The 21894-nt window shown below is 44.0% G+C and overlaps 1 protein-coding gene across 4 annotated transcripts in view; it reads right to left on the reverse strand.

Annotated features, from left to right (window-relative positions):
* LOC118425545 overlaps nucleotides 1–21894 on the reverse strand; it is an 88322-nt gene that overhangs the window by 8523 nt on the left and 57905 nt on the right. For all 4 annotated transcript variants that reach the window (XM_035834460.1, XM_035834462.1, XM_035834464.1 and 1 more), the window contains 6 exons: nucleotides 18078–18164; nucleotides 12943–17262; nucleotides 9328–9437; nucleotides 6916–7023; nucleotides 3997–4927; nucleotides 1260–2017 (listed from right to left, as the gene is read on the reverse strand). In XM_035834460.1, coding sequence (XP_035690353.1) covers nucleotides 1260–2017; nucleotides 3997–4927; nucleotides 6916–7023; nucleotides 9328–9437; nucleotides 12943–17185 — 6150 coding nt within the window. In that variant the 5' untranslated portion in view covers nucleotides 17186–17262; nucleotides 18078–18164. The remainder of the gene's footprint in view (nucleotides 1–1259; nucleotides 2018–3996; nucleotides 4928–6915; nucleotides 7024–9327; nucleotides 9438–12942; nucleotides 17263–18077; nucleotides 18165–21894) is intronic.

Here is a 21894-nt window from a genome sequence, read left to right on the forward strand (position 1 = left end):
GCGGTAACATTTGCAGGCAAATGCATAATGTTTACCTCCACTTTGCTATAGCTTAACAAACTACCGCTTTGTTTATTATCACCCAAACACATTCATATATCTGGTCACCAGACCCCTGGCTGTATGGCTATCTCCAAGCTGTCAGTTGTTACCTTATACGAGGGTGAGTCAGAAAGTAATGCAAGTGGTTTCATAACAGTCTCGTTTTTTAATCAATTGAGTTGAAATTTGGCACAAAAGTAGAGGTATATGTCCTCTCGAGACTGAATGGTTTAAGTTTGGTCTTTATTATTTTATGAGCAACTGAGTTGATTTCAAGATGAACACACCCTTGGTAGCTTGTCAGACTATCAATTACTCTAAATCTGACCCACTAAAAATCACTGTAGGAGATTGAAATTATACATGTATGATACCAAATGTCTCTATAGGTTGCGTGCCAATTTTCATCTCTAAACTCGTAATGATTCCTTATTTATAGCTACTAGGATGCAGTAAGTTGTGTTATAGAGCTGTTGGATTTATACACGAATTCGTGAGTTGTTGGCTAAAAGAATACTTTTCCATTAACCAAAATGAACTAAACTTTACACAGTTATTAACTGTTTAAAGGACAAAAAGGGTGCTAAGTTTCATTTCTCTTTGTTAATGGGAAAGAAGGCTACAGAAAATTTTAATCATAAAACCACAGATCTCATGACCCTGAATACCGCGTATACCTCACTCTACACCAGCAACGAAAAAAGAAAAACTGCTCGGATTTCAGAGTTGAAATTAAGCAAGTGGCTTATAGAGCAATGCAGCTTATTACATGTGCAGGCTTAGTCTCCTAAAATAGCAAAAATTGGTTTAGGGAAATTCTTAATTGTACGTTAATTGGACCTCACTTTTCTTCTGACGGGATACCAAGCGTGTGGTCATCTTGAAAGCAGCTCAGTCACTCATAAAATAATGAGCAATAAATTTACATATTTCAATCTTAAGAGGAGATATGTATTAACCTTTGTGCCAAATTTCAACTCATTCAATCAAAGAACGACTCTGTTATGAAACCACTTGCATTACTTTCTGACTCACCCTCGTATAATCGAATACCACGGCTGTCTGACAGACCTCCACTAACCATGGTGACCTTATTTGTTTGGAGAAAAAGAAGAGGTGGAGGAAGAAACATAGCAAAATCATTTCTTCTCTTCTTTGAAATGGTTCATAAAATGGTTATTGATTATCGATTTCCAATCGACCTAATCAATACTGACCTGACTGGGCTGCCCAGTAGAGTGGGGTGCCTTAGAATTCGGTGCCATTGCATGAAGCGGCTTCAGACCTTCACCAAACTTCGGGGGACCTGACCTCATCAAGTAATCTATATCCTCACACAGTTTCTGGTACGTCATTCTCATGTGAAACAGCAGAGCCTCCTTCTCTTGAGACTGCTTCCTCAACAACCCGCTCTTGTCCTCTGCTACCCTCTTGCGCAGTTCTGTTAACAGCAGTTCTTGGTTGACGAGTTCCCTCTCGATGTTGACTTTGTTTTTGGTCATGACTTCCAAGCGAGCCAGTAAAGCAGCGGTGACGCTCTGGTCTGCCCTGTGTGGTATATCGTTGGGCTGTGGCGGTGGTGCCGCTGGTCTGGGTGGAAGAGGCGGGGTCACGGGTACTGCAGAGATCACGGACGGTCTTTCTTGTCCCGAAGAAGAGCTTCTTAGAGTCTGAGAGGCCGATTTCTTGGACGGTAAGACGGCTTGCTGAGAAGGCACAGCGAACTGATGATGTGTTGCTGTTGTTGTTGTTGTCTCGGGTAGGGAAGCCGCCGACTTGGTCCGCCTTTTTGGTGTTTCCTCGTGAATCGTAGTAGTTATTGTTGCTGGAGAGGAGTTGGTCGTCTTGTCTGATGGAGATACAGGTGAGTACGGACTGACGCAGACAACGCCGCTGTCTACTGTGGATCTCTTCCTAGGTGGGCAGCGTACAGTCGGCGAGGCGGGCCGCTTGGGCCCTATTCCTTGGTGACCATCTGTAAGTTAGACAACAGATGTGTAGACATTAATCAATAAAAAGGGAAAATGCAAAATTCACAGCTTCATGGTGCAATGTCAAATGTGTTTCTGCCGCACTCATCATGTATGATCACCGTCTGTGAAGAACAAACTTACTACTCTAACCCATAATCAAATGTCTTCGGTGCTCGTTCACGATGGTAAAATTTGGCCCAAAAGTTTCCATTCGAACGTGGAGTATCGGGTTACCGGGGCTCCCGCGCGGAGGGCTGACGGTGACTGAAACATTTTCTACAATATCGTGATAGTTAGAAAAGCAACCTCTCACACGTATCTCGTCGAGATTAAATTAAAATTGGCAGTGTGTACACGTCAAATCTTACCGTGTATGTGTGCTGCACGGTTTCATTTCAATGTTTTCTAAAATATGCCTAGTTAGTTGATTTAGAAATGGTGTTTTGTGCACACAAAAACAAATACCATATTTAGATCGGTCCTAAATTTGACTGAAAATCCAAATCTTTTATATCATATGAGTAATGATTGTAAGATCAAACTTTCTGTCTTAGGGATTTTTGAACTTGTACTTAGAACTATTTTTACAGCCAAGATAAGGTCGAAAAATAATGTTTTTCACACTCAAAGACTCGTAATTCAAAATTGCCGCCATATTCCAAAAATCCCTAAGACACAAACCTGGAGATATTAGTTGTCGACAATTTAAGTCCTCAAAGAGTTGATTTGCACGCGCTTTGTAAGCGATTTAAATACCATGTTTGGCCGTATGTCGAGTTACACTGATAGGGACATGGAGTAATTGATACCGCCGTAAACAAGTGTTGTGATATTCAAGGTCACCAATAATGACGCCAGCAGCTTTGATACATGTCACATATTCCAAACTTTGCGGCAGCAAAACTAAGCTTGCCAGATAACGTTTTATATTTGCGAAAATGTCAGTTTTTCTTCTGACGCACGGCACCCAGGAAAACAAGGGTGTTTTCTGCGTATTTACTGTAACAACCTGCGGATGACCTCTAATAGAACGCCCGTTCTGTTCGATCTCGTCAGCGTTCTGTTCGATTACGTCAGATGGAACATGATTCGTGTTCTAAATCCCCAAATAGAAGTCTGGAAATTTTGGGGCCAAATTTTACCATCGTGGTTAGGCAAACTCAGCCAATAGCCGAGCTACACTACATGATGAGATAGCCATTTCAAAATATCATACCCCTTTCTTCCGGCATCCAGTCGCCCAGAGTTCACTTAACTGTATTTCTTCATCAAGTGAGTTTTTTTAATAGTTGATGAATCACTATGCGATTTTCTGTGATATGTGTAGTCACCGCGCCTTGCTATAACTTTTCAGAAGCATGATATATAACCTAGACCATATATGAGAAAAACACGGCCCACGTTGTTTCCATACCAAAGCCATCACGTACATGCACCCACTTGTCTGGGACCCTTCAAAGCATTCTCTATATCGTACATATTCAGGCAATTTGAAATTACACGTTCCACGACCCTACCTCGTTATTTTCGAGGAGCTATGCCCTTTTACATCAAAGGCTGTGTCGTACGTGAGTGGGTTCAGCAATTAACGAATCACGGCAGGTAATTACTAGGATGGTTTGAATAAACTAGATGTATAAAATTGAAAAACAAATTGTTGTAAAGATCTAGGCGAATGGCATTTTCAGATGCATTGTACAGAACCTATAGCAACGTATCCTTGAAGGTGTATCAAGAGTCATGTATGGGTTTTATCTGAAAGGAGTTACTTTCTTTATAATCTGCTACATCTTGCGCAAATTCATAACATAGCATTTGCATGCTATCACTATGGGTGACTGCCTGTGATCGCCCCGTCTTCTATGTAGTGCGCCATTAAAACAGTACGTGGCAAAGCTGTTAATATATAAACCTAGTACATCGCACTGGGATGTATATATACAACAATTTAAGGGGTCTATGTTAGCAGCTGGAGGCTTACCTTGACGAGTGGCTCTCTCATCTTTCGGAACATCTTCAAAGGAAAACATTGAGTGACTGTTTTGCGATGTTGGTCTGTCCTGCACGTTTCCCATAGCGGGAGGAACTTCCCGAGGTGGCTTGTTCTCTGACGACGATGATGACGATGATCTGATAGAGTCCGAAGCGTGTCGCGTGGTGCTTGTCTTCGCCTTGGTGTGCACAGTGACGGTGATTGGCGTGTGTGACGATCGTGACTCTCTTGTGAAATGAGTGGTTGGCTTCGGCGACGGTGCTACGGAAGTACGCCCCGCCGTAGGGGAGGCAGACGGGTCCTTCTTCACACCGGAGTCTTGTAGAAGCGTTGGTGGCGACACGCCGGGAGATTTTGTGTGTTTATCGTTCTCACCATCGTCAGCAGGATGTTCTGTATCGTGATTGACATGCTCAGCAGTAGCGGGTGCACCTGCTGCATCGCCCTGCTTCTGAGTACCCTCCGGTGCCTTTGTAGCGTTTTTGGACCCAACGCTGTTGTAAAAGTCAACGAACCTCGCTGCTTTCAGGCTGAGGTTGAGAGGCTCTTCTTGAGAATGCCTTGCCGTTGTTGACGTTATTGCCGCGCGCTCTGTAATAGGTAGGCCCTCGTCTCCGCTGCCTCTACTGTTATCAGCATTGGCAGAATCCTCGGTGAGATTTTCAGCGACTGTCAGGCTTTTTGGTTCAGACACCTCCTGTTGGTCAGGACTCGTCGGGATACTTTTCTCAACGGTGTCCGGAGAGGTTGGACATGGAAAGACGTTGTCGTCTTCTCCCTCAGGTTTCCCAGTGGACGAGAGGCTATCGAGGGACGTGCAGCTCTCCATGGACGAATCTCGGGATATTGTACCATGTTTACTTCTACTTTTGATCGTGTCTTTTCCTTCAACTTCACTTGGCTCTTCTTCTTCTTCGCCCTGTAGAAGCAACAACTACATGTCATTGGCGTAATTTCAAGATTTAGTTAGTTGTTGAACACACCAATCTGTTACATGCATATCATGTAAACCTTTGCATGCTATCACTATGGTCGACTCTCATTCAGTTGTCGACCCTCTGGAGACCATACATAGGGATGATTTTACATGTGATTCGGGGGATATGCTTCCGGACTTAAGTGTAGGAATCATATACAAAAACCTCATTTCAAATACCCAAGTATGTAATAGGTCTAGAATCAAGCAAAACACCGGTCCGTACGAAGACCTCACAACCACAGTAAAGAAAAAGTGAGCACGGACACACGTCACGGTCATCGGGACTAGCATGAACTATTACAAAAGAAAGCGCTCAGGGAGAAAGAAAGAGGGACAATGGAAAAAATGGGATGATATGGCACACCACTGCACTAAGTGATACAGCCGAACGAATAAATAAACAAGTAAATAAACATTAAGAAGAACAGAAAACCGCGAAGGGTGGAGAAACTGATTGCCAGACCTTCTATGGTATCCTAACCTTTAAAAAGCTAGACTATGGGATAGATGGCGTGTGATGAGACAATATGTAACGTAAGCAGCAAAAATACTCAACGATATTAAAAGATATTTGTTCTAAAAATTGCTGGTCAAACCATCGGCAAGAAAACAAAATTACCACACCTGAACCGATCGTCTCCATCCAAACCTCATTGTACGCGTAGGTTGTATCCTACCTATGCAGGCTATTCGTTAACATCTCGTTAGCGAAACTCTATACAGTGACGGCCTCGTCAAAGGAGTATCTGGTGTTCATGTATAGACTCACAGCACCAACACGGAAGGCCATTTGTACACGTATGTCCCGATATCTAGTTTGCACAGCCTATATTCTAATACCTTATTAGTTTGAACCCACATCACGTGGAACTAGTAAAATCCATGTCAATATATTCAGTGGATTTCAACGGGGTAAATTGGTCTCGGCGTTAAAAACATATGCAAGACATTTCGAGTGTTGCTGTGATAGTAAGTCAGGGCGGGGCTGAAAATTAGAGAGTGGCAAAAGCCGAGTGCTAATAGATTGTATATTAGACGTTAAAGGGTTGGTAAGATGTGGTGATTTTTTGTACGTCTGTGGGGTTATTTTTCTTCAGGAACATCTAACAAACAGGTCGATGACCTGGGTGTGATCTAAAAATGAATGTCTTGATTGAATGAATGAATGAATGAATGCATACAGGAATGAACTGTAGGATTTTCATACACTCTGAAAATGCATGTACGAGTATTCATCCTAGAAATACCAACTATCTTCTTTATGTCTGCGTGTATCAAATAATGATGAATACCAACTATCATTGTTGCGTGTATCAAACGTTGACAATAAAGTCACAATCCGCAAAAGAATGGGGTAGTTCCGTTGGATTTATGTAGGTTGCAACTAATATAAGTGTTTTAATGCTCCTTTCGGAAATAAAGCTTCAAAAATCAAAGATAACCTGGTATACCTTGCATTTGCCGCTATTGGTAATTCCCACCTTTCGCGTGGAGTGTAATGAAAATATATTCTAAAAAGTTGGACATGTAAATACAAATACTTCTTGCGATTTCTCATAAAAACTTAGGCTTTGTGGGCTGATAAGTCAGTAATCCTGCCAACTCTCAACTCTTCTTCCTGTCACATCTTCCTCTTCATTTCCTCTTATTCTGTGGTGAGACGTGGCTAGTACATGCACATAACTACGGAAACATATCACACACACACACACACACACACACACACACATACACACACACACACACACATACACACATATACACACACACACGTACACACACACACACACGTACACACACACACGTACACACACACACATACACACACACACACACACACACACACACACACAGAGAGAGAGAGAGAGAGAGAGAGAGAGAGAGAGAGAGAGAGAGAGAGAGACGTGTTGCAATAAAAAAAAACTTGCCCTATCTTCGTTGGGATCAGCTTCGTTCTTCTCTACGCCGTCTGTGGATTTCCGCTCAGGGTCTTTCCGATTCGTCACTAACTGCTGCTCCGCCATCAGGTGCTTCATCTGGTATGTACACGTGTGAAAGTCATGATTAGCACATACCGGCGGATCACAGGCTTTCAGTAACCCATGGAAACGTACTGACACATGTACATACATATATGTGGCAGTACTTTTCAATGATACAAACAGACGCACGAAACAGACACTACGTTCACGTGTTGTCTTGCAGAACATCGTCATCGACATGAAATGGTACACTCGGAGACCTGGTGCATAGTGCGGTGCAGACTTAATGGTTTGAAACAAAGTCCGGATCCGAGCAACCGTTCAACCGTTCAATTCTTACCCTGACTCTAATATTTTAGGCCCCATAAGGCAATACACTTGGATCTATCAGGAAATTCAAGACGGGAAATGAATGAACCTTTTCATAACCTATTCTAGATCTTTTGGCCTAACTTCCATTCTTTGTCCCCGAAGTACCTATCATGTAGACATAATTGCAGAAACACAGACAGACAGACAGATAGAGAGTCATACAGACACATTGAGCTTACATCAATGAAAGATTCATGAAAGCTTGTTGGTTCCACGGATTTATTATAAACAACACCTTAAAAGGGCCATCGAAAAAATATGCTTCAGTGGATGTCACATGTAGTTTGTTAGCGCTCTTCGTGTCATCTCGTCCTAGTTTTTGTGAAATACTATCAAGGGCAATCGTGAATCAAACCCATTGGTAATTGAGAGCTCACACACATGTACAAATTATCGGGTACAAGATGCAGTCTCCACATTTCACGAGATTGTCATTTTTCGTGTTTTCTTTAACGGAATGGAAAGATAATTGTTTTGGCTCTGTTTTCTCAGAATCTAAATAAGGTTAAGGACCTCGGCCAGATGGCTGTCACAATGGTTACTGTTGGTGTAACATACACTCTGTGGTGTTCGCTGTAAATGCAGAAACTTTCGCGGTGGATTAATGTTCGCGGTTTTCGCGGCGGCCGCTTCACCGTGAATTTAAAACCACTGCGAACATTTATCCATAACAGTAAGAGACTACAGTGTATGGTGCTACCGCGAAATTAAAACCATCGCGAAAAGTCCATTTCCCCGCTACTGTGAAATTAAATCTCCGCGAACTTAAATGTATTTACAGTATTGTAGCAAGTGGCAGGTCAAGGACTGGTCACCATATATATATGAACGCATTTGGATAGGAATAACCAAAGCAGTAGTTTTTTTACTATAGACCATATGAAACACTACGTATCTACTTGCAAATATTGCCTTTCTAGTTCATCGCTGTAATAACTGTTATCACCATTCTTCTGACGCACTACAGCTAGCTACTTTAATAGCACCGTGCTTCACCCGAGTTGAGAAGGGCGGCTTTCTTCTCTTTTGCAGATGAAGGAGCACATGTTTTTGAATTTCAATGTCGGTTTCACCGTCTTAATCAAAGTCTGGGCCGTGCAATATAAATTTTGGTACAATTTGTCTTACAAAGGCGTGCTTTGGTGTCTTGATGAAATACAATAAACATGGTGCGTACACTTCATATTGCAGTTGTTGTTCCTTTTTTTCTCGTCCATAGAAAGATTAAAACCGCATGGATACGCCTCAAGAGGGCTAAAACGCCAATAACACCAGAAAGGCAACATTTGCAAGCAAATACATAAAGTTTACCTACACATCGTCTAGCCTAACAAACGTCTGCTTTGCTTACTTTTACTCAAACACATTCATACACATGGTGACCAGCCCCTGTCCTGCCACTTGCTACATTATGTAATCGAACACCACAGTGTCTGTTACACCTCCGGTAACCATGGTGACCGCCATGTGGTCCATGTTATTGACCTTATTTGCTTACAGAAGTTGATGAAGAAACGGAGCAAAAACCATATGTCATCCTTCCCATGAAAATACGGAATAATGATGATAACTTTATTGCAAGATCATGCCCGTGGGCTAATTGCAAAATAGGACAGTGGTATACAGAACATGAACATGACATCTATTTTAAGTCTATGTCTATTTAAACTATCTGAAGGGTTTGACGTCTTTTTCGCATGCAATGGGAGATGAACTGTCCAGAATTTTCGTAAATAAACGGGTTGGACGACTTAAGCAAGAAAACTGTTTTTTGGTGGTCGTTGAGGTGTACAAAAATTGGAAAATTTTTGTAGATTTCTGGGAATTATTTCCTTCTTTCGGGGGGTAGTATTGTAAACATTGATAGAAAAGATGTAGTTAATTTTCCACCGCATTTCCTGTACAATATTTACTTCAGTTCAGCTTTATCTTTGAACCCCCGACTGCAGAGACAGTATATACCGCATGCTGCGTGTGTGTACTCACCAACCAGTTGTGACGGGGGAACTCGTGAGCTATCCTCGCTTCACTGGCAGCAGAGCTCTCCGCCTTATCCTTAACCCTCGTCATAGACTTCTTATGTCTTCCTTCCACGACTACACAGGAGAGAAATGGGACGATTAGAAAACATTATACAACACAGCAGACGCTAGAGAGGTCATTGCTACCACAAACCCCAGCGTCACATATACACTTCGCCAAGCTCCACCCTTTACAACATGTGACCAAGCAATTATTACTTCACCCTTACCGTGTGGACGGTCGAGTGTAACATATTAATTGGCCCTGGAGTAATAACTACGTGCGTAATAGAAGAAAAAAGACCCAGACATTAAGGGCAGACGGACTGATGACTTGTTGTTGTTCGAACATCAAAGCTTTGCAGGTTGATACGCGATTTGATTTCGCGGAAAGGCTTGGAGAAAGTGTGTTCGCGGTTTTGAGTTCGCGATCGCACTACAGAAATGGAAACACCGGTGACTTTATGAACAGCTAGTCGGAAACCAGGGCACCTACCATTTTAACCGCGGAAGAATGCCACAGACGGACAGACCAGTCTCCAACGCATGAAAATACAATACAACGTATAGGCAGCCAGATGATAGAACTACTAGTATATTTTGCTGTGGTTTGAGTTCGCAGTGATGTGATAACAACAAATATATGTCTATAAAAACATTGCGAATACTTTGATGCATTTACAGTACTACATGAATAAGTGAGTCTTTTTTTCCCGCTCAGCTGGTGATCAGGTTCTAATATAGGTAGAGCCACTCGATGTTAGAGGATTGGTCTTACAAGTATGTAAATGGCCGTCTAAGGTATCCATCCATTAGATTCTTGTGTTTCCTTTGGCTTTTAGAGGGACTGGAAAGGCATTTGTCGGCAGGCAATAGTTCGCAGATCTCATACCTCCGTGAAATATTCCGAGTTTATTGTGTCTCGTTTCATTGCAGTTCATTAATTTAAGCAAAAAGGGTTTGGATTAGCATTACAGGTGTCAATCAATCTTTTCCACTTTAAACAAAGCCATGGGAGGAGCCACAGCACGAGCCTTGAGTACAAGCCATGCAAGCTGGTTTTGAATGAGTCACGTAATTTTTACCTAGGGAATAATTAGGTAGGGCTAGGTGGTACATAATTGCCCGCGTTAGAGACCGTGCAAAAAATACGCATTGTCAAAGTTGAAAGCCACTAAGTCCGACTGCCAATTAGTGACGCTTTAACGATGTGACTTATAGGGCCGCAAAAAGTTGAACCAGATTACTTTAACGATACGTTATACGTTACATAACAAAGATGTACGGAGGTTGGCGAATCCTCTATACATGTACATCAATTACAAAATTACAAAGAATAAATTACAAAGAACAAATCAAACAAAAAAATAAATTACAAAGAATAAATCAAACACAAAAAGCTTAGATTGTACTTCGTAGCAGGTCTTGTTATCTTAAATTGTCTATATTTTATGTACCTTTTTATGATGCCATTAAAATTAGAGCAAGAACTTGCATGCAAATAAAACTCAACACATAAATGAATAAATAAATAAGATATATAGTTTCTGCAAATGTCTACTCACGACAATCTGCCTGTACGATCAATCAACACACACATACATACACACACTTTGCGGGCATACTTACCACCCCGCTAAGTGATGCACTAACACCTGGGAAAAAGCATTTGGGGGAAAATGCAACCAACGAGGGGTCAAGTTAAATTGCACAGGTCAGGCTGTAATGTACGCGGGGAATGGAGAACTAGCGAGGAGAACAGGACAACACACCGGTAAATGGAAGCTACTTTACTTAGGAAGAGAGCTCGATGTGAGAACATGAATTTCACATTAGAAATAAGAGGATTTTAAGTGCTGAATCATTTGTAGTCGGGTGCTGCCATCGTATATATATAAAGTGCTAACACGTATTCTCTTTAAATACTAATAATGTAGTGTCTAGGATGAGGTTGTGATCACAGTGTGGCAAATTGTAAGGTGTGTTAGAAAGCTCGTGATATACTGTATGGATCGCATAGAGATTACCTTTCCATGAATTGTAGATTATGTGAGTTTCTCAGAACAGAGAAGAATAAGTAATTTTAGTGAGGTTGCAAGCATATACACAGGGGGAGGTGAATATCCACACCGCTAATTAATCAAACGCTTATCACAACCATAATCATATTTATCAGGAATATTTGATGATTACCCTTTTATTGTTTTATTATTCAGCTAATGTTACGTGATCCTTTTTGTATCCCGATTTGTTATGATTTGCCAGGCTAGGGCTCCATTGGAAATCAGGTACTAAGGTAACTTAGGCAACTGCTAGATTCACTAATATATATACATCTCGTCCTGCCAATCCTTTACTGCCTAACATAATTGTTGGATCTACTTAATTTTGGTTTTGCTATAAAAAAAAATTCTGCATACCCAAAGCACCAATACAAATTTCCATCTCGTATTTTTGTTTCAACATTTTTTGTTGACTCCCAGCTCTTATCTCATGCCGTGCATATAATGTATATAAAGTACGTAAAATGCTGCTATAAGTATAGGAATTATTACGTATCTATAGTCAAACGGAAGGTATAGAAGAATGCTACCCAGGTACGTTCTAAGAGACACCCGTGGCTTTTTACAATTTCTGTGGCTTTTAACTTAAAAACGCTTCACGTCAACAAAGAATTGTCCAGAGCTAATTCTTCTTCATATTCTGGACTCCAGAATAATATTAGCTCTACCTTTGGATGATAATCTGGTCAGGCAGAGCAGAATTACATACTCGGTAATGTGTCGGAGTCCTGCATGTATACAAATTCCCCTGCCTTTCTCTACACCTGCGTGTTTCCGTGTGAATAAGATTTTTGTACAGTTCACTCTCTAAATAATCATTTGAACGAGATTTTCTATACACGAGACTTTCATAAAAACTGGCCTTTCTGGTGGGAAAACAAAATACAGAAAGCAACAAGGATTGTCATTTTATAATTCCTCCATAGGTACACATGCTAGCAGTGGCTTGAAGATGGATGTAATCAAATGTTGCGACGGGCGGAATGAGAACTACATCTTGGGACCAATTAATTACTAGCGGTGCTCCAATTTTGAACATATTACATGTAATTACATTGACATGTTATTTCCACCCTACGAGTGCGCGAGGAGTGAAAGAAAAAACATAATATCTTTTTGCCTTTTTCAAAAGCAATTTAGGAAAATTCAATATATATTTTTTTTTTTTTACATACGCAGGCATAATTCACAAAAAGAATGGTGAAATCGCCGACTTCCATATGTTGATGATATAAAAATATATCTAAACGGCAAATTCGTGGGTTTCTAATTGGCGTAATTAGAGACACAGAATTGCTTCAAGCCCTTCCTCAGTCACATCAAATATTGTCGGTAGTCTTTCACGTGCCGTCTATCGCTGGTGTAAAGAACAGAAAGTACCATTGGAATATATACATAAATCACACTATTCTGTTCAAACGGCAGCGTTTTTCATATCAGCTGAGTAAGCTTTGAGTACGGGCTGAATAGACGGTACTAGAACATCACGGAAATGGCGGGAGATGAAACAAACCTACCTCTTTTCCTCCCCTTGAGTTTGCCGGCTCGTTTCGGCCCGCTTTTATCTCGCTCGTCTGTGAGTGCCGACGACGTGGGTTCACCTCTGACCTCTCCACTTCCTGTCTGCTCATTAGGTGCGGCAGCGAGACCCTCGACCTCGCTTCCCGACCGACTACGTTCTCCTAAATCTTCATCTGCGTTATCTCGGTCATTGGAAGCCGTCTCTTCATCCACTATGAGATCCGTGGCTTCGGCCAGCTCTGTGCACGGGCTCGACAATTGGTCTGCGGTTTTGGAGTCGACTTCTGCAGTCGAGCCGCGTGGTAGGTCTTTGGATACCGCTGACGATTCCTCGTCAGATGACCTCAGTGACTGTTCGTTACTAGTGGAGTCGCCGGCTGTTTTACTTGGACTAGAAGCGTCTTCCTCACAAGGTGAGGCGTCGTTTCCTAGAAGGGGTTTCTCTTCGGTGGACAGCCCGTTGTTGGTAACGTGAGGGGCTGCGGCACATTCCTTTCCGTCCTGGTTCTCCTGGCTGGGCATTAACGGCTCGGATTCAGGCTCAGCGCGGCCTGCTACGCACCTGTGGCCATTTTCATACGTGTAGTTATCCACGTGGGGCGGCGAAATCGCTTCTAAGTCGGGTCTCTGTGTCTCACTTCCTGTAATACTAGAGTCGCTGGAATGTAGATTTTCCAATGGCAGGCTTTCACTGGGGATTTCTGAGTTAACGTTTCTCGGACTAGGAATGGCGGTCACCTGGTCTGCTTTTGTGCCTTGGGTGTCACTCGCAGTACTCTCTACTGCGTCCGTATTACTTTTTACTTCGCGACCTTGACCGTCTTGTACAGTTTCATCAACCGCATTGGACAGACCGTGGTGTCCCTCTGGTGAAGAATGGCTGTCAGATCGCGTGTCTGTAAGCTTACATCTATCGTTCGTATGCTTCTGATTGGCAGTTGGTCTCTCCTGTGGTTTTGCCATTGGTCCTGGTAAATTAGGATGATACGGACTGCCGTTGTCCTGCAGTTGCCTATCGTGGAGAGACCCTTCAGGGACAGCAGCAACGATGTCATCTTTGGCGTACTCTTCATCCACGACCCTGGCCACAAGCGCACTCATGAAGTCTTTCGGGTGCGCCGGTGGGGTGGAGTGGACGGACAGGCGACTGTCGGACATCGACACCGTCAGGGGAGGCGAGTACCTGGAGTGACCGAACGGTCGAACCTCTTTTTCCGGAGGTACGTCCGTGTTTTGCTCCACTGGTTTTGATGAAAAATAAGCGTCCTCTATCATCTTATCCACCAGATTCATTGCAGATTTGACTTCTCGGTTTTCCTTCAACCTCCTGGCTGGAGGACTCACGAAGACCTCGGGCACGACAGGACGTTCTGTTCTATTGGCAGACGACTTGCCCAATCTCCAAGCAGATGTTTCCTGGGCAACCGTCGATTCGTCACGCTCATACATCTCGTCTATGACAGCGTCAATCAGGGATGGTGGCTTTCTGGTCTCGGCCGCTAGGGGGGCTTGTGATGCCGTGGTCCCCTGGCGTGATTCTTGTAAACTGCTGCTTTCGTTGGCATGGTAGGGGATCCTTGGTCGCTGATGCATTGCTGTGGAACTTCCCATCGCACCTTGTTGGCGATGATAGATGGGTGCCACGTTGTCCTGCTGTTGTTGTTGTCCGCCTAAGGCTCTATTTTGTGCAACCAGCATGCTTTCAGGTCCCACCTCTCTAATGCGAACCACGAGCGATGGATTTGGCTGTTGCAGAGGCTGGCTGCTAGATGTTTGCAGAGCGTCAGGGTATGTGGCGTTACGAATACCTGCCGTGGCGTTCGGAGGGGGAAGATATCTCGGACGCACCCCTGGATATGGGGCGTAGAACCTCTGATGTGCTCCGTTGTCGTGATAGTGTTGCAGCGAACCCAGAGGATACTGAGCCCCATGCGGGGCATATTGGTACTGCAGGCCATTAGGTGGCGGAGGTGGCATGGACTGTTGAGATACAGGACCATGGGCGGAGGGGTAAAGGGGAATGGCGGCAGCGTTCGGAACATATGGGTACATCCCGTCAGTATAACGCTGTGGCTCTGGAGGCTTCGGTAGTAGCTTCTTCATGTCCCTCTTCTTGGGCGGTGCAGCTGGCGGTTCCCGAAGTTCCTTGGAGGAACAAGCAGCAACAGTCGGCAAGTCGTCGGATATGTTTCGAGAAGCGACACTGACTCTTGAAGTCGGTGCAATGTCTACCACCTGATTAGTCGAGTTTCCCATAGGCATAGATTCAGCTTTGGCTATGTCCATAGATTCAGCTTTGGTGGTATCCATAGATTCAGCTTTGGGGGTATCCATAGATTCAGCTTTGGGGGTATCAATTTTGGGGCTATCTCTGCCCTTCACCTTTTGAGACGCCTTGTCTGTGATTGACCTCGGTAACCTCTCGACCAAAACAACCGCGTTCTTCAGCAGCTTGTCGGCGATCTGGTCTATTCTCGGGCTACCGCGTCTGCGCGGGGAGTTGGGCTGTTTGGCAGGATTGCCGGATGACAGCAACCTCGGAGGGGATCCGAAAGTAGAGGGGGATGTCATTTGGCTCGGGAACATTTGTTCCTGACGATCTGCGTTTAATGCTTCACTAGAATTTCTAGATTTCTGGCTTCTCTCGTCGCCGATCCTTTCTTGAGTACGGTGTTGAAAAGTAGCGTCTTCCCTTTCTACAATAGGACACGAATCGTCATCTGTAGTGTTTGTCATTTGGCGAACAGAAGATGTTTCCCGCTTTTGCAGGCTTTCCGTACGATGCTCAATGGACACAGTGTCATCGTCCGAAGAATTGTCAGCTTCAGCAGCTTCGACCTCGTGGTCGTCGTCAGTCTCATTAAATGCACACTGACAATACTCCGATTCTTCTTCCGCCTCTTTCTCCATCGGAGGAGAAGGGTGCATAGGCTGATCGGCGCCAGGTATCTCTTCAAGAGATGCCCTTTCTTGAAGAAACTTTTCCCCATCAGATGTAGAGCATGCTTGTTGTGTTATTCTCGAATGTCTGCCCACATGGTCACCATTCGCGGCACCTTCTTGTGAGAGATGCTCCGCAGCTAAATATCCTTCATCCTCTAAGCTACGCCTTTCGTCATGGCATCTTGATGCTTGTTGGTCAAGACCTCCGCCTTTAGGACTAGATATAGCAGCTTCAGTATCCTTCTTTCCTTCTCGTATGGAAGCTTCTTGTGCAAAGAGAGCATAGTCCTCTTTTGACCGAATGGAATCTCTAGATTCACAGCTATTCATTTCTTCATTGGAGTAACTGTCGTATTGTCGCATTTCTTTGAATGATGTACCTTCACTTGACTTGCAGCTTGGGTTAGTTTTCGTATGAGCACTGCCGACTGTCTGATCTATGCCTGATTTCTCATTGCTTCTGCTACCGTGATGTAAAATGCTGTTGCATTCTCCCTTCGGTTGTCGTCTAGAATCACTACCCTGACTTGAAGAGCTGTTGGAGGCGGTAGACCTTGTCGGGCTTATCCCATCTGTGTCTCCTTTATCTTTGTTGCGATCACCAATACCTACAGCAAGACCAGCTTGCTGGTCAGGAAAGCCTTCAAGGTTCATCTCATCTGGCACTTGTTGTGTAAGATGCGGACGTCTCCCATCCGTACATTTGCTGTCATTGTCTTCTGTGCTGAAGCATTGCTTGGTGCTGAACTGATGATTATTGTGCTCCTCATCTTCTTCATCAAAGTTACCTTCGTGTCCAGAATCTATGCTATCGTTGTGAAAGGTGATACGGTCCTCTATACTATTGATATGTTCAGTTCCCTCTACAGAAGGTTTGTCCGTCTGGTAGCCTACCGTGGCAGTCACGATGCTGCGGTCCATATTCCTCACACTCCCGTATGCAGACAAGGGTCTACAGATTGAGGAAATACGACCCGTCAGGTCAGGTTCGGGTCTATCCCTCAAAGTCGGCGATGAAAGTGCTTTTGAAAACTTTGCCGATCCTTTCTTCCACGAGGGCCACTTCAGTTTGCTCTCTCCAACAGCGACGTCTGTAGTAGCCTTGTTCGGCAGATCTTCGAAGGATACCCAATGGATGGAGGTAGTCACGACGTCGTCGGCGAAACCTCCCTGGGGTTTGCGACCGAACTCGCCAAGATTTGGTCTCACGGAGGCGGACGTCTTGATCTGCTCGCTGGACCACTGCGGCTCTGGAGCTGGTGACTCTTCGGATATCCTTTTCTTGAACATCGCCATTGCTGATGCCTGGATCCCATACAGGATGGTGTGGAACTGTTGCCTTCAACAAAGCCGACTTGGGCAAGTTTCATTACCTGAAGTGTGACAAACAGTTATTCAGATGTCAGAAATAGTTTTTTTTTCTATTTCTCAACTGCCACACATACCAGCCTCGTGTGTATATCAAGCAACCACCCTGGCGTACCGGCCGGCGATATCCAGCCTTCTCGCTGCATTTGGTCTGACTAGATGTCGCCAGCCAATCACAGCGCTGTCTACGGTCAAGACGCAACGTGATTGGCTGGGCACTTTCCCTCCAATAAAAGGAGGGGGAGTATCTGATGAAGGGCGGGTCACACGCCGGTACGCCAGGGTCATTGATTGATACACACAAGCGGCAGGATTGGGATGAGAGGATATATATCATTTCCTAGTTCTCATGACAATGTATTTGTTGTTTTGTTCCTACACCACAAAACCGCCACCGGATAGACAATGTGAGAACGTAAACAAATAAAGTCAGGCCCCTGACGTGTAAACAAACAGCTCTGGTCCTAGCCATGGTCCTAGCCGTGACCTACGTTTGTCAGTTCCGGTAACAATATACAGACGCGTGTTCTGCATATGTCTAAGGGGCTTTCACCTTTGCGCATGCATAACTGTATCCACGAACACGGTTGTAGCAATGCCACCCCCTCTAGTCATAAGCATAGGTAATCTCCAAGCAGATCCTACGGTAGCATAAGATAGTATCAAAAGCTGGCAGAGGAGTGAAACTGGCTTAGGAGTGTGTTTTGCCACCGACAAATGGACTACACTCCTTGGCCAGTTTGGTACTATTTTATGCTATTGCAAGATCTGCTTGTAGATCATTTATTATTAAAGCATAGGGTAAGATAGCTTGACGTACCTGCCTAGATACGTTACTGGACAGACCCTCTAGTCAGACCGTGAGAAAGGTAGGATACAGCTGCGTCATCGCTCTCTTGTGTGTGTGCTGTGGGTGAAATGAAGACAATCAAAGTTAGACACAACACTCTTACGTCATATCTGTTTTTAGCCTGTTTTTAGCAGACTTCTAGTGGGACTGTTTTTTATTTTAGGGGCGGCGCTGGTTCGCTAGTTTCAGAATTGGCTTAGGTTCTCTAATACCTAGGGAAATGACATTAGAGAATTCCGTGGAATAGAATTTCGCCCCGCCTTCAGACAACTTTGAAACTAACAAGCGCCCCCCCTCCCCGGCCCAGAATAAAAGCCAGTACCACTCGTAGTCTGCGAAGGAGGCTAATACCTGTTGCCAGAGTGTGAAACGCCCCTGTAGATGCCTATGGTCCCGTTTAAATGCTTGTGTACGGGTTTTGATGACGTTGTACCTGCCTTCCGAGATGGATAACAACATGCAAACATGTCATTAATTCACCTTCTGTCTGCTGCCTAACGTTACGCAAGTGGCTAGCTTAGCAGACTGAAGTAAGTAAGACTTAAGTGCATGAAACATGGCAATAAAAGTTAAAGTTTGCCCATGCATCTACAGACGCGTAGGGTGGCGCCCATCCCCACTTCGAAGCCCTTGGGCCACACATGTGCAAGCCACTACAGCAGGGGGCTGGGCCGCTGGTAGTGATGTGTGTTTAACTTCCATGCTCTTCCTCATAAGTGCTGAGTGCTAAGCAGAGAAAGCAGCATGTACCATTTTTAGAGTCTTTGGTATGACTCGGCCGGGGATCGAACTCACGACCTACCGAATGCAAGGCGAACACTCTACCCACTAGGCCATTGACCTCAATTTAGGGCATCATCAGCTAAGGCTTGCCACACGACTGGCGGTGATAGATACTTAATACATGCCTCCACCTCTCTATTCAGCTATCTATCCATCTATGCGTGGTCAGCAAAATGCGCGCCAACATGTCAAAGGTGAGGGCCCTGAGAGATGAACAATCACGTCTGGACATTGTTATACAAATCGGGACAACTGGCGGTCGACACAAGAACCTTTGACATTAACAACTCACAAGTTGCATGCCTTCACTGTTGGCATACTAGCACAATGTCTTTCGTTGCGCAAGCACAATGTCTTTCGTTGCGCATGCGTACTTTGTAGCGTGAGCCCACCTATACTATATGCAAATGAGGCAGAACGACATAGACAGGCGTGGCGCGAAATGCGTTGGAAGAAACGCCTGCTGTTGACGACAGGACATTTACAACCAGAGTGAGCGGTTAGAGGACCGAAACCTAACCACTTGTTTTTCCTTACATGAAAATCTACATTTAACCAAAAATAAGACCACATCCAGGACTGTTAAAAGACGCAGTAATCAGAAGTTCTGCTGCAACACCAAAGTCAGCCGCCAGAAGGCTATACTCGACCTTGACCTTCGTCTTACAAACCTACCTACATACCAACTTTTATCACAATCCAAGAATCTAGATCCTATGAAGACCACAAATATCTTGAAACACCGACAAACAAACCCCCAAGCAAGCAAACAAGCAAGCAAATAAACCCACAGACACTACAAACAATAAGGTCAATTTTCAAAACAAGCGGAGGCACAAGGTGTGTGCAGTACGTGATGGGAATGCGTCACGGGGTGATCGGTTACTCTCCAAGCAGAGGTTAGGCTCCGGCTGTTTTCTGGCGTTTTTTAGGCGTTTCTTACAGGGCTTTCCATTTTGTACTGAAATCTTCATGTCTCCCGGCCTATTAGACGTTAGGCTCCGGCTTCTTTTTTTTTAAACATTTTTATGCGTTTTTATCGGGCTCTCTATTTTGTACTAAAATGTCTCCCCGGCCTGCCATGATTTCAGTACAAAATAGAAAGCCCGATAAAAACGCATAAAAAACGTCAAAAACAGCCGAAGCCTAACTTCTGCTTGGAGAGTAGTGATCAGCATGTATGATTATCCGGCATGTCGTCAGCGCATACATGTGCGCCACATGCACCCAACGGTGACGACACGCCACACAGTCTGTAGCTTCGACAAGTCGGTATTGTTTATTTTATCAGCTTCAACCAACTCCCTACGGCCATAACAGTGTATGAAAAAAGTGAAATTTAAGGGCCAATTTTTTAATGACTTTACAAGCCACTCTCGTCACCCGACCATGCATGCCCGCCAAAATGCAGAAATGCAAAATAATGATATAACTATAATGATAACATTTGCAAGCAAATAAATAATGTTTACGTCGATAAAGGTTAACGTTAGACATCCAGGTAATAATATGCATGATATATAATGCTTACCTTCAACTTATCTAACTTTATAAAATATTGCTTACTAGAACACATTCGTGTATATTGTAACCAACCAATCTAGCCCTGCTCTGTCACTTGCTACATTTTGCAATCGAACATCACAAGGTCTCTGCTACACTACCAGTAACCATGGTGACAGCCGTCTGGTCCAGGTCATTGAACTAGCTTATATGTTTGGAGGGGAAAAAGACGAAGCGGACCAAAACGAAATATGTTTCTCTTCTGTATATTTGACAGACACGCAGCCACTCTCTCATTGGCTGAAATGCTAATTTTGTAGTCTCTATCAGACTCCTGCCTGGCTGAATAGTAGCAGGGGAGGGGGGTGATTTGGCCAAGTTAACAAAAGTTAATTGGTCTAGGAGTGAATGATTGCAAAAGACTGACTGAAAACCCACAGTAACTTATTTTTTCCCTATTTGGCCACATTATTCTCTTTTTGTATCCATCTGACACGTCTGCCCGGAGACTACTAATTTTGATGGATAGTCAGGTCGTAGACGAAGCGGACCCAGAAGAAATATGCTTCCCTTCTGTATATTTGACAGACACGCAGCCTCTCTCTCATTTGCTGAGCTGCTAATTTTGTAGTCTCTACCAGACCTAGCCAAGTTAGGAATAAAAGTCTAGTAGGAGTTAATTGGCCTAGTCCTGAGTGAACTTGCAGGCCACAAGATAGACGGCAAAAGCCTAACTGAAAACCCACAGTAACTTATTTTTCTTCTTTTTCCCTATTTGGCCACATTCCTCTCTTTTTTTGTATCCAGCTGACACGTCTAAGTTTGATAGATAGTCAGGTTGAAGACGTAGCGGACCCAAAAGAAATATGCTTCCCTTCTGTATATTTGACACGCAGGCATTATCTCATTGGCTGAGCTGCTAATTTTGATGAACAGCCAGGATCGGTGTTTCTACACGTGGTGCATAAATCAGACGTCACGGAACGTAAATCATGGTCCCACCTGTCAGCGCGGCCTTGTTGCTTTTGTGACGGCGCGTCGAGCCGTGTACAACATGCACGGATGACTGCACAGATATACAACCCATAGACATATCAATTTCTCATAAGTTCGTTGGCTCGTCAACATGTGTGAAAAATTGAGAGAAGCCTTCGTCATCTCTTGTTGATGATCGTTCAGACGCCAGCATTAACGCTCTAGCATCGCCAGATATACTGTAAATGCATTTAAGTTCGCGGGAATTAATTTTAGCGGTAGCGGGAAATGGAGTGTTCGCGGTGGTTTTAAGTTCGCGATAGCGCCATAGACTGTAGTCTCATACTACAACTGATAACATTCGCGGTGGTTTTGAGTTCGCGTTGAATTGGCCACCGCAAAAACCGCGAACATAAAACCACCGCGAAAGTTTCTGCATTTACAGTATTTCAAATAGCCTGCACGATTTTAGGATGTCCCCGTTGCACAACTGGTCTCAGCCTTGTATTCTCCAAGCAGAGGTTGG

Source organism: Branchiostoma floridae, chromosome 11 (assembly GCF_000003815.2).
Source record: "Branchiostoma floridae strain S238N-H82 chromosome 11, Bfl_VNyyK, whole genome shotgun sequence".
Taxonomy (NCBI): domain Eukaryota; kingdom Metazoa; phylum Chordata; class Leptocardii; order Amphioxiformes; family Branchiostomatidae; genus Branchiostoma; species Branchiostoma floridae.